At 38.4% G+C, this 13,797-nt stretch overlaps 1 protein-coding gene across 1 annotated transcript; it reads right to left on the reverse strand.

The window, feature by feature from the left end:
• Positions 1–9,719: 9,719 nt before the first annotated feature.
• Positions 9,720–13,381, reverse strand: sox7 (SRY-box transcription factor 7). Its single transcript, XM_017456623.3, has 2 exons — positions 12,830–13,381; positions 9,720–11,594 (listed from the first exon to the last, which is right to left on the reverse strand). Exons 1-2 carry the CDS (start codon positions 13,059–13,061, stop codon positions 10,630–10,632), a joined length of 1,197 nt encoding a protein of 398 aa, XP_017312112.1. The 5' UTR covers positions 13,062–13,381; the 3' UTR covers positions 9,720–10,629.
• Between the last annotated feature and the right edge of the window lie 416 nt (positions 13,382–13,797).

The raw sequence follows: 13,797 nt of genomic DNA on the forward strand, positions 1-13,797 counted from the left end.
AAAGTGGACTCAAGTAAACCCATCATATGAAAAATATGTGAATACATGAAAAATAATTATTTGTAAGAGAGGATCAAATCTGAAAAATGAAACCGCATGCCCTACACTTGACAAATTATTTCAAATTTTTTCCCCAATTTCATCACCTGCCATTCCAACCCCCCAGCCAGTTCTTTACATATCATACCTCAGCTACCAACCAGGGACGATGCTTCCTCTGAGACATGTTAAGCCAGCCAACCACAACTTTTCGAACTGCTGTTCATGTTGCGTCACACGGCAGAGTACGGGTTCTTTCACACTGAGCGTGATTATGTTTGACGTTCTTGAATTGAAACAATAGATCCCTATGGAGCTGTTCACACCAGGCGCAATCATTCACGATGCAACAAAGTGATACTTTTTTTTTTCATCCAGTCTTTATTAGAAATAAAAATTTCCAATTTGAAAATAAATACACATGCGCTACATGTGAAATGTACCCCACATGTGAAAAATGTGTGAGACACAACATGTGAAGGGTCTAAAACATATGGAAAACAAATTTGTGTGAAGAACCTTAGCCTTTACAGTGCTGTGGAAAAGTATTTGCCCCATCTTTCTGTTCTTGTGTGCATTTCATACGAAATTGTTTCAGAACTCTAAGATAAAACAAAGGCAACCTGAGCTAATTGACAATACAGTTTTTAAATGATAATGTTATTTATTGAAGAAAAAAGTTATCCAATACTAACTGGGCCTGTGTGAAAATGTATTTGCCCCATAGTTACTAATTCCCAAAATCTATGAAACTGCATTCAAGGCTCCACTGAATTTGCCAAAACACACCTTGATGATCCTCAAACCTTTTGGGAGAATGTTCTGTGGATTGATGAGTCTGTTTGGAAGATGGGCTCCCATTACATCTGGTGTAAACCAAACACAGAATTACACAAAAAGATGATCATACCTACAGTCAAGCATGGTGGTGGAAGTGTGATGCTGTGGGGATGCTTTCCTGGGCAACTTGCAATAATTGAGGGAAGCATAAATTCTGCTCTCTACCAGAAAATCCTAAAGGAGAAAGTCTGGTCTTCAGTATGTAAGTTGAAACTCAAGTGCAACTGGATTATGCAGCAAGACAATGATCCAAAGGAAGTAAGTCCTAGTCCTGGAAGTAAGTGGAAGACTGAGCTGCAGTTATCGGAAGCATTTGGTTGCAGTTATTGCTGCTAAAGGTGGCACAACCAGATTTTAAGTTTAAGGGGGAAATTAATTTTCACATTGGTGATAGGTGCTAGATAACTTTTTTCACTTCAATAAATAAAACTATACTGTGTGTTTACTCAGGTTGCCTATGTTTTATGTTGAATTTCATTTGAAGATCTAAAACTATTTAGTATGAGATATACACAAAAACTGACAAAATAAGCAAATACTTTTGCACAGCACTGTATGTAAGTAAATTAAATTAAACATGCATTATTGCAAAGGTATCATACTGTATCATATTACAGGAACCTGGAAAGTTCACTGAGCAGAGGCACAATGCCAGGTCTTAGAAGAAGGGTGAAGATATTTAAACATAAAGTTCTCCAATATCTTCAAACCCTGCAATAGCAGCTTATTGTTTGTAGTGACACCACTATTGTATGGAATCTAAAACAACTACAGTTTTATTACTTGCACAGGAAATTAATGCTTTCCTAGCATTAATCAAAATTCAAAATTATAAGAGAATCAAAATTATAAGGGAAGGCCATGAACAATCAGAATTTCTTCACATTAATATCTGAAAGCAGATTCAATAAACAGCCTTTCAAATGTTTTCAGTACTTTCACTTACTTGTAACAGTTCACATTAGACATTCGGTTTGATTAAAATGATTAGATAAATTATTGGAAACTATGCAATTCCAGTATGTGAATGCATCTGCCCATGGGAGAACAGGACACGACACAAGTTTTTCACTGGCCAAATGAAAGATCCACACTGCAATTAGGAAGCACAATAGGAACATCCTCCTCCATGTAGGGGTTAAAGAGTTACGGCCCCGTGGGGAGATCCTGTTCTGTGCAAAAACAAACCTGCAGCTTCTGCTGTTTACATGTATTGACCCTGGTAGGACGTGTATTGACTGAATTAATATTTTCAGTCATTTTCTAAGTGTATGCCTCTGTGGTACTATTTACCCATGTCATTTTGAGAGTGAAGATGTGTCTCAGAAATTGAGAGAGAACTTTTTTTTTTTTATCAGGGTCAGAATTTCTAAAACAGACTTTTAATCCATTTGCAAAAACTGCATTTTCTTATTATGCTTAGTATGTATACATATTATGTATTTTAACTAGGTTAAATTTAAATCAGAATATTCCCATAATTGGTATGCATCTCAAGCCTACTGGAATAAGCAGGAGAAAACAAGGTGTGCAATGTTGATGCTGGAATCGCTTTTTTTTCTGAAACGGTAACTGAAGATCCCAGAGTTGGCAGAAGAACACCAGCCTTATTTTCCCAGTTAATGGCACCCTTCGGTATCTGCAGAAAACATGTGTCCTACTCTATACGGCTGGTGTATTCATATGCAGGTACAGGTGGGTGTCCGTTGGCCGGCTTCATCGTCCCTCAAGTTTTCCAGGGGTCCCCATCTGTACCTGTGTGCTGGCTCTACCACATGGCACACAGCCCTGGGCCCGATCTGCTCCATTCTTCAACCAGCCATGCTCCACGCCTGCACTAACACTGCTTGCCGAGTCTGTTGTTCCTGCACAATGAGCAGGAGAATGACTAGCCTTATAATCCCCAGCCACCAGTAATCAATGCCAAGTATGAGCAGTAAACAGGTTATTATTACCCTCTATCCCTTTTGGATTAATATGATAGTGTGAGGAGTGACCACAATAGACAAACTACTGATCAACTTGGGAATGAAAAGGTATGTCCGAGTGGAAAGAGTGAATAAAAAATGTGATGTAATTAAGGATAAATGGTCGTTAAAGGAAATATATTTAAATATTTTTATATTGAAATATTCATGACGTGCTTAATGGTCCTGGTGCTAGTTTGTTGGTTTGTGCTGTAATTCTATTATTTCCATGAGAAATTAGTGGTTGTCTGTAACACTGATGTTACGGGGGGACATTACTCATGCAGTTACAATGGCATTTACAAGAAAATATTTTCAGCAATCTCAAACATAAGAGATAAAGTGTAGGTGTCACTGTCAGCTCCTAAAAACAAAAGAGTTTCTTTTCTCATTCACCATTTTCTAATGACATTCGGTGTCATATTAAGGAGAAATCAAATGCAGAAGTAGTGGAGATAGCAAACGTTGAGCTCCACAATCCGGATTACAGTGCAGTTCTCTGATACAAAGTTACTGCAAAAAACTCAACTCAGATAATTAGCAATCTACAAGCTGGTGAGCGTAATGGCACTGATGGTGGTGTTAGCATTAAATATACAGCTTTGGAACATCATCTGTTTGATTGTTTGAGTGTACAGTTGATGAGGTGAGAGAGCTGAAGAGTAGGATTAAAGCACTGCTGCAACAATCGCTAGAGATGAAACAAGAGATAAATTCCAGCTGGATCACCATCAGCAGACAGTCACGTGGCATTGTGGGTGATATACGGAACTGTTAACCAAAAGGCCAACAGGCCAACATGTCACTTAAATAAGTAACACCATTGAAGATTATGAAGATTGTGTGTTAATTATGAAGATCAATATGCAAGTTGTGAGGATGGATTTTTTTCTTTAAGAAGACAGTTTGATACTATCACACTGTCTATTACCTTCAACAGAAAAAAAAAATCTCAAGTGTCCAGACTTTACAGCAGATTATTTAGTAACATGCACCAGTCATTATTCCCATTATCTACAATGAGCCGCGATTCTACACTCATGACACATACCTCCAATACATCATTTCCTTTAAGTTCCAGACTTCCTTTAATACCGGCACTATATGCTGTTTATCATACTCATTTCCGCATGAGGCCCCATGCTATCGTTCAGCTTTTCCCCACACCCAGGCAGGCATGGAGAAGCCAGTGTGTCTCCAGTAGGGATGTCATTAAGCATGATCGCCTCTCCCGGTGGATATTTAATATTTTAGCCAGATGTGCTCACCAGGGCCGCCCAAATGCTGTCACAGCATCATGTACCTGCAAAGGTCACCTTGTTTATTTGCTTGGTGATGTGACGTCACCATGGAGGAAACAGGAAATATTTGAGACTACCTGACAGTCTCTGGCTTGACACTGGACTTGATCCAGGGAGCAATCATGGAGAAAAAAAACAAGAAGAGGTCATTAAAAAAGGGAAATTTGTTTACTCAGCCTGTTTCCTGCAGACATAAATGCGGCACATCTTAAGGAGTCTAAAATAAATATTAATGTGGAGATAAATATAAATATTACAGAAATGCAATATACCAAGTAAAAGGTAAATATGAAAGTTACAGTATGTGAAGTATTAAATGTATTTTCTTTAAAATTAAAAAGTGACAATAGATGTATATAAACTCAGCAAAGAAAGAAAAGTCCTTTTATTTCCAGCAAATTTCTTAACATGTGTAAATATTTGTATTAACATAAAAACATACAACAACTGAGACATAAACTGAGTTTCACAGGCATTTGAGGAACAGTAATGGAATAATGAGTCCATGAAGGGGGATGGGGGGGGGGGGTTAATATCGGGGGGGGGGGGGGGGGGGGGGTTAATATCAAAAGTAATTGTCAGTATCTGGTGACCTCCAGCTGCTTTAAGTATTACAGTGCATCTCATCCTCATGGACTGCACCAGATTGGTCAGTTCTTGCTGTGAGATGTTACTCCACTCTTCCACCAAGGCATCTGCAGGTTCTCGATCATGTCTGGGGACACACCTGTTTACATGTAATTTTCCACTGCAAGGACGATCAGCTGTCCTTCCTGTCTCCCTGTAGCACTGTCTTAGGCGTCTTACATTACAGACATTGCAGTTTATTGCTCTGGCCACATCTGCAGTCCTCATGCCTCCCTGCAAAAGGCTTATGGTATGTTCCCGCAGGTGAGCAGGAACCCTAGGCATCTTTCTTCTGGTGTTTTTCAGAGTCAGTAGAAAGGTCTCTTTAGTGTCCTAAGTTATTGTAACTGTGACCTTAATTGCCTACCGCCTGTAAAATTTTTGTGCCTTAAGGACTATTCCACAGGTGCATGTGTAATAATTGTTTATGGTTCACTGAACAAGCATGAAAAACATTGTTTAAACCCTTTCCAATAAAGATCTGTAAAGCTTATTTGGATTTTACAAAATGATCTTTAAAATACACACTCCTGAAAAGGGGACATTTCTTTTTTTGCTGAGTTTATTAGGGTGGTGCAAATTACTGTTAAATTTTGTTGCTATTAACATCGTTTTAAGAATGTGCTTAAAGTATTGAAACTCATTGAAATATGATTCAAATATGCTGTTACACAACATTTTCCATGATATGTTCATTATTTTAAATGAAATGAAAAACGGAAATATGCAGACTGAATAAGTATTCAAGCTTTGTGGAAATTCCCAGTTTACCCAAATGTAAAGCAATTCCACAATACTTGCAGATTATTGGATGTAGGCTAATTGGTTTCTGTGTATTGCTACAAATATCTAAATAAAAAAGACTTACAGAAGTTAAGATGTTAAGCGTAAAACGAATGAGAAAATTAGACATTTAGTTAATTAAATCTAGCCTTTTGGATCCCTTATTGAGTACAACGTCAATAATAATAATAATAATAATAATAATAATAATAATAATAATAATAATAATTCCTTAGATATATATAGTGCTTTTCAAGGCACTAAAAGCGCTTTACATTGTATGGAGGGAAAACTCCTCAACCACCACCAGTGTGTAGCACCCACCTGGATGATGCGATGGCAGCAATAGTGTGCCAGAACACCCACCACACACCAGCTATTATTGGAGAGGAGAGAAGAGGAGAGTGATGTAGCCAATTCAGGGCTGGAGATTCAAAGGCGATTGATTTAAGACTACACAGGAAGCTTGGCCCATTTCATTAAAATGCAGCAATGAAATGTGTCTGTATTATTCATCACTCTTGGTGAAATCCAGCAGTTTAGCAAAATGACTTATCAAATACTTCACTGCAATATTACTCTGGTTGTTCATTTAACACAAAGTGGTTTTGCTGGACAGCACAGCTTGCGGGGAAAATCCCCTTTAACTCCGTGAAAATCTGTAAAACTCCAGTGAAGCCCAGTTTCTATGGATTCTATGGCAAATTCAAATACATTGTATTTTAATGGGAGAAAATATTAACATTATTGTTAATGCCATAACATTCTGTCAGGCTGCATTTTGTCTAAAAGGACAAGCAATCTTAATAAATCTTAATACAATTTAAATTAAGAGTGGATAGACAATCTCTAGCAAAAGAACATATCTTCCAATAACATGAAACTTGGGTAAAAGTCCAGCATGAATCATGTAAAAATGCAGGTGTAGATCATTCGAAGGCCAGTGTAATAATGTCACAAAAAGAAGGTGAATGTCCAACAGTCTTGTCTGACTTCAATCCCTCTAAGACTCTATTCTAGATTACAATCCACAAGCATCATTCAAGCAAACGTTCTGCAAATCTACCCAGTGAAGACAAACATTCATTCCCAGTGAGTGCAGTAACACATATTTCTGCTAAATATTAATAAGTGAGGTATGAATACTCATGAAAGTTGCATATGTCAGAGTTGGGTATAATGCTACAAAGTAACGCTTTACTGTATTCTAACAACACATTACATTTTAAATGTATATAATTTGATTACAGTTACTGATGTCTATAAAATTATGTTACTGGCATTACAAATTTATTGTTAAGAAAACAATCTTAAGTAAAATGCATTTTTAAAATAAATCACATGAAAGAGTAACATCCTCTGATGCGGAGCAGGAAAACAAGGTATGTAAATGTCTATATGAGTTCCAGTTTACGTGACCATGATATGAGCAGAGCATAAGGAAAGATAATGTACTTTGAATGGCACTGTAGCAGCTAAACCCATACAATGATTAGTTGGGCCTCTTCTTGCCTAGCGACACCAAACTAGCCTAGTTAGAAAAGTTTTATATTTTATCGGTCTGGTAGTCCTACAAACAGTGACACCTGAAGTTTTATGATAAATCCAACTTTTTCTGATCATGTCATACATTGACGCATGCTAAAATTACTGAAAGAACTGAGTTTCACTTTGCAGTGTATTTTTTGTAGGTTTGTTAGGTTTTGAAAGTAACGTGAAAGTAAAGTAAATAGTAATCTGATTACTTTTTAAATGCAATAATCAGTTATGTAATCAGTTTGCAATTTAAAAGTAGTAATTATTAATCTGTAGTGGATTGCTTTTTTTACTAACTTACCCAACACTGGTATTTACAAATGACTTCTTTTATGGTATTAAATTCAAAATGAAAATACTGATTGGAAAATGTGTACCATTTGTATTCTAGAAAATTATGAGATTTTATGTTAAGGAAATCTAAAACATTTAACATGTTGAGATTATTATTAATCCATCCATTTTCTGCTTATCCTGCACAGGGTTGCAGGAGGCCTTGAGCCTATCCCAGGATAATCAGATGGACCCATTCGTACACTACAGACAATTTGGAAATGCCAATCAGCCTAGAGCACATGTGTTTGGACTGGGGGAGGAAACCAGAGCACCCGAAGGAAAGCCCCGAAGCAAACGTGCTAACCACAGAGCCACCATGTCCCCCATTGTTATTATTTATTATTATTTATCATATATATTATTATTAGTCTATTTAAAGGATGTGGAAATAGGGGCTACTCTTAAGGTGACACTGTGAATAGTGTATTCTTGGCCCATGTTATATTGAGCCAAAACTGACAAAGACTGAAGCAGATGAGCTGAACGTTTGCCCTCATTTCCTGAGAGTAAGCAGGATCCTTGATATCCTCTATCCTCTATACAACACACATCAGTGGCTTGGTCACGAGTGTGACCTATTACTGAAAACGTTAATTCCTTACATTCATAGGTGCCTTTTGTAGCTAAATACCTTTCCAATTAGTTGCACTACTTACTGAATAATTGAGGGTAATTACTGAATGCTTTAAAATTAATAATTGAAGTTAAAGATGCCAGTTTAAGGGTTAAAATATATATTCTTGTGTTTAAAAGTTAATTATACAGTCCAGTCATAATAATAGCAACTACTACATATTTTTAACACAAACAAAAACATTATAATAAAAAAGAAAACATGTATTGTCTAGATAAAAGTCTGTCCCAAGTCATTAGACTGTGAAAATATTTGTTGTTTAGTATGCCACCATGCCCTGAGCACTTGAGATGTTTGAAGCCATGAGTGAGACACAGCTTGAGGCTCCCTGACCTCAAATCCCCATTGTCCCAAACACCATCTCCTTTTAAGCATATGGCCACAGGCAAGAGGGATAACAATCTTTCTGCGCTGAAATAATTTTCCGATGTTGACACATGATAAATGTTGTTTAATGTACTATAATCAGAATGAACAAGGGATCAGAAATTTATGTTATGGTCAAAGATTTGAATATGCTTGACCATATTAAACTGTCTTTAATTAGGACAAATTAGGAGAATCTGTGCTGAGTCCACAGTGTATGGCCAGGCCAAAGAAGGGTCAAATAAGAACCCTTAAAAAACACCACACTGTAAGATATTAATCAGTGAGAGCCATGTTTCCTCCCAGCTAAAACGAACAGCAGGTTCCCTTTCCCTTGCCATGGGCTCTTTTAATGCGTGGAGCAGCCAGGGCCCAAACATCCTGACGGAGAGAGGCTTTACTCTTATCAGGCAGGAAACACTGCTTCTCCGCTACATCCTCTTTACAAGGAACGCGACTCAACCATTCCCAAAAAATGCAGGAAGACCAAGCCAGACTCCAGGATTTGTCAAACGCCCGCCACCACCCGCTTCTCTCCCCCCTCCAGATTCCTTTTATCGAAAAAGAAGAGGAATTTTTTGGAGCGGGAAAAGGCAAGGAGAAAAAGAAAAACGATGAACGTGTAAAACAGTCAACAGGGCTGAGGTGCATTTATTTATTTCATGCAGATTATAAAAGTCTGCATCAGCAAGATAGTAAGTGGGGAGCGATGGGGGGAGGGGGGAGTGGGCAAGAGTGGGGATGGAGTAGGAGGGGAGTTTCTGCTTAAGAAAGACACCCCGACTAAGACACAGCAAACAAAAGGCCAGTGGTAATGGAGGCGACAAGGCAGAGAGCGCCGAGACTGTTCTACACCAATCCTTTGAGAGTGTGGAGGAGTGAAACTGAGCAGGAGACATGTTAGCCATACCAGCCTGGGAAAACTGAGTGGGTACCACCGGCTCCGTCGTGCATATACCATCAAAGCTCCAAGCAAAGCTCAATCTCAGACAAGGCAAATTCTACCACAAAGAGAAACAAATATTTGCTTAAATTGTTAAAACCGCAAAAAAAAAATTAGGCTGATTTTGGTTCAAAAACCTATTTTTTGCTATTTGTGTCAGAAATGAATTGGTTTTTAAACTATTGTAAAATTAATTCACACAGTTAACTGATTTGCAAAAGTACAAACAACATGTATGTGGGTTTTGAACATCCAGAACAAGGAAAGAAAGTATAAAATATGAAGCATATAACAGTGATAAAGACTGACCTACCTATGACAACCAAAACAAGAGTCTTTGTTATACCTGTGTTTAAATGTTGTTTTTATTCACTGGAGCCCATTTTGTCTGGCTTCTCAGAACATTCATTTTAACATTTCACAAAATGCTAGAGCATCTACAAAGCATTATTTTTCAGGTAGTCCAAAACAATAAACATTGTCAATGTTCTGGGTTTACTTCGACATACACAATGCAGTTTGTCAAGGAAAAATGCCAATGTCCGGTCCTTCATAACGATCATACAAACATCCCAATCTTTAATATACATCAGCTTTCTTTGTGAGCTACAATCTTAGATATCGCACTGACATCTGTGGAGATTTCAAATTATAAATTTGGTAAATTATTCAAATTAAATTAATGCCACAAACCTAAATCAGCATACAATAATATTCATTATTATTATTTTCTTGGTAACAATTTATGAGTATAATATATATTCATATGGATGTGGATAGAAAAGGGAGACTACAGAATTTCCTTCATGAAACACCAAATCCGATGGAAAAAGTCCAGTCTCATTTAAATATGGTGTCTTGAGGTAAAAAAAATGAGGTTTGTATTAAACATATGATTATTAGAGGGGGGAAAAACAGCAATACAATATGGATTAATGCGAAACATTTAGATACATAAATAAGCTGTTGAGCAAATATACAAGCATCTCTGGCAAAGTCTGAGAACATTTCAGTAGGACTAACAGTCCAGTCACTTTATTCCCATCCTCTCTCTTTTTGGAAACAAAGATGGGAATGAACTTTAGAGCATTTATCTATGCATCCCTGAGGTGTCCATTGACTTCCTGCAGCTTCTCCTTTCCTCACTACATCACTCATCCTTTGTTCACCTGCCAATCACATTGCTGACCCATTTGAAGTCCATGGGCTTTGTCTGTATTGACTTTTAAATTATTGTCTATTGGTTTGTTTCACTCTTTAAGAAATGCTGTAATTGTTGTAATAGGCGGCCGTTGCATCGGCCAGTACAGAGATGAGACTGGTTTCTGTGGTGCTGCTGGGGCAAGTAGATGCTGGTGTTACCTGGATGTGTCCTGTCACGGTCATGCTGCCCTGTTCGGCGTGATAGTTGGTGGAGTTCAGGTACTGGTCAAACTCATCACGGTCCACCTCACCCAGCAGTTCAGCCTGGCTCAGCTGGTCCAATGACTCCAAGTGGCCCTGCTCAGGTGGGGGCGAGAGTTGCCCTAAGTGGCCCTGGAGGCCATGGTGCACTGGGACTTGAGGGAACGAAGTGCTGTAGTAGGACAATGGAGGAGTGGGGATAAGGGTGGTTCCACTACATTGGTGGGGCATGGGGATGTGATTCAGATGTGTGCTACCACAGTGGAGAGAGGACTGATGGGAGTACTCGGGGTGGTAAGGAGGAGGGCTGCCCATGTGAGCTGGGGTGCTACGCTGCTCCTCTGGGCCCGAAGCAGAGGATGAGCAGGAGCTGGTGGGGGGGACAGAGCTGGACGCTGAGTAGAAGGATGGGTGCTCATGATCTACCACATCAAGAGGGGACAATTCGGGTGGAGTGGGAAGGCCATAAGGATACCTGTCAAAATTGCTGCTGGAGTTTGCAGGGTCCCTGAAGACCCTTACACCAGGCAAAGTTGCACTGGGGGAAGAGAATCCATTGCTCCCACCGACAGTACTCTCTTCTTCTTTATCCAGGGGGTGACAGCAACCTCGCGGGTCTGACAGAGAGCTCTGGTCAGGGCCAATGCCGGGCAGGAGGAAGCCTGGGTCAACACGCTTACAGATTCGTTTTAGTTGCTTCTTCCTACGAGGACGGTACTTGTAGTTAGGGTAGTCCTGCATATGCTGCACCCGCAGCCTCTCAGCCTCCTCCACATACGGCCTCTTCTGCAAGGGTGTCAGGGCCTTCCATGACTTACCTATCACAACCCGAAAAAAAAAGTACAAATGTTAGACACATTGCTATTTCACTCACATAAAGAACTGCACTTGGTATTATCACATTAGAATTCCAACAACTGGGAAATATAGCCTATTTCAATACTTGTCTAATATACACATGTAATAAAAAAATCTTTTTTACTGCTTATACAAAGATACTGAAATTCAGTGTTCCACAAGCCACAACTATCCAGTCGAATTTTGTATTTAATCTAAAGAATCGAAGATCCAAATATCTTGTAAATGAAATAAAAAGTGAGAATTCTAAATTGAGAGAGTATGAAATACTTTTCAAATTAACCAATATTCTTACTTTTGGTAGTTATGGTAATATTGTTACTATATGTAACCCATATTGTTTTTGTTTTCTAAATTTAGCTTGTCTTGCAACAGCCCTTGTATTTCTATATAACAACTGTTATACAGAAATACAAGGGCTGTTGTAAGACAAGCTAAATTTATACTAATACCGACTACAAAACATATTTTTAAACGACGTTCAAAAGTAATGATGAAATTAAGACCTAAACAGACGGAAACCAAAATATATATACCAGTAAAAATAATAATAATAATAATAATAATAATACATTTTATTTTGTCTGATTTAAGCTGATAGTTCCTGACACCCCGCCGTAAACTTCTAGATCAGTATCAGTTAGACCGTTTCGAATCACTACTGATCCAGTTTCAGCTATAAATTAACAGGTTTTGTCCAACACACAAAGGGGGTTCATTTTTTTAAGCTGCAAAACTTTGAACTCTATTCTTACAAAAATTCTCGGATGGGACCTTCGCAACAAGCCTATGACTAAATTTAGTTCACTACATGGGCTATTTATTACAGATTCAGTCATTTAAATACCATAAACAAATTGTTATAATAATAATAATAATAATAATAATAATAATAATAATAATAATAATAACTTAGCCTAATATTTAAATCATTTAATTTATGAAAACTGTGATATTAAATTAAAAGAAGCCAATATCGGGAGCCATTAAAACTTTTTTGTCATAATATCAGTGTAAGAAAATTCCACGAAAATTCTGGATGAGGAAACAAACAATAATAATAATAATAATAATAATAATAATAATAATAATAATAATAATAATAATAATAATAATAATAATAATAAATGAGAAGAGGAGATAGACAATTGAGAAGAAGAAGAAAATTATAAACATATATATAGTAAAATCTTACCCAGCATTTTGCTGAGCTCTGCATTGTGAAGGTCCGGGTTTTGCACAGCCAGTCTTTTGCGCTCGTCTTTAGCCCACACCATGAAGGCGTTCATGGGTCTGCGGATGCGGGGCTCGGGGGTTTTATCCGCCGCTGCTCGGTGGCTCGTGCGGCCGTCGGCTGCGTCTCCATCCGTGGATGTGCACTCGAAGCTCTCCGGCCATGACGAATACGCGCTAATCAGGGCAGCCATGTGCGCACTCCGCTCTCTCTCTCTCTCACTCTGCCCAATCTCAAAACTTTACCTGCGCTGATTAGTCTCAAACTGTCTCTGAAACTTTCTGTGGCTTGCGCTCACGTGCGATTTCACCTGATTCTTTTGGCGGGGGGGAAAAGCCCCAATAAGACCTGATTGTGTGCGTGTGCGTGTGTGTTACCCTGCGCTGTATCTATCTTTCCTTCCCTGTTCTAAATGATGACCTACTCTGTGTTTGTTTGTCGGTTTGGGTGAGAACGGTGTGCTCGGTGGACTCCTCCTCGAAAGCAGTGATTCACTCTTTCCCTGTGCATGGGGAAGCGCTTTATATTTGAGCTGCGGGTTCCAGCACAGGCCCCGCAGGACACGCAGCTCCTCCTTGATTGCAACTTGAGACGTGCGGAAAAAAAACAGAATGGAGGAAACTACCTCAACACCCTTTGCTCCAATATGAGCTTCTGCTTGTGTTGTAATGTGTTGTGAGAGATTATTATGATTATTGAGGTGCAATGAAAAACATAACGTGCTATTTGCAGTTACAGTTGACAACACTTATTCATTTGTAAATAATTGAATCATGATAAATAATCTAAACATGTGTTACACCATCAATGTTTTCTATCACTAAGCGATTAGAGGATTATGTTCTGTTTGGGATCTCTTAAATCACTCTTAGAATTCAAAAGTTTTGTGTGTGTTTTTTTTTCTCAAGATTTTCTTTAGTCTCAGAAAG

The sequence above is a fragment of the Ictalurus punctatus genome, chromosome 25 (assembly GCF_001660625.3).
Source record: "Ictalurus punctatus breed USDA103 chromosome 25, Coco_2.0, whole genome shotgun sequence".
NCBI classification, from domain to species: domain Eukaryota; kingdom Metazoa; phylum Chordata; class Actinopteri; order Siluriformes; family Ictaluridae; genus Ictalurus; species Ictalurus punctatus.

What these genes read in the sequence shown, in the direction of transcription:
- sox7 (XM_017456623.3), bottom strand. Translation starts at nt 13,061, where the DNA reads ATGGCTGCCCTGATTAGCGCGTATTCGTCATGGCCGGAGAGCTTCGAG. An exon ending in AGAGCTCAGCAAAATGCTGG is followed by an intron (nt 11,595 to 12,829) that starts GTAAGATTTTAC and finishes GGGTTGTGATAG; the next exon opens with GTAAGTCATGGAAGGCCCTG.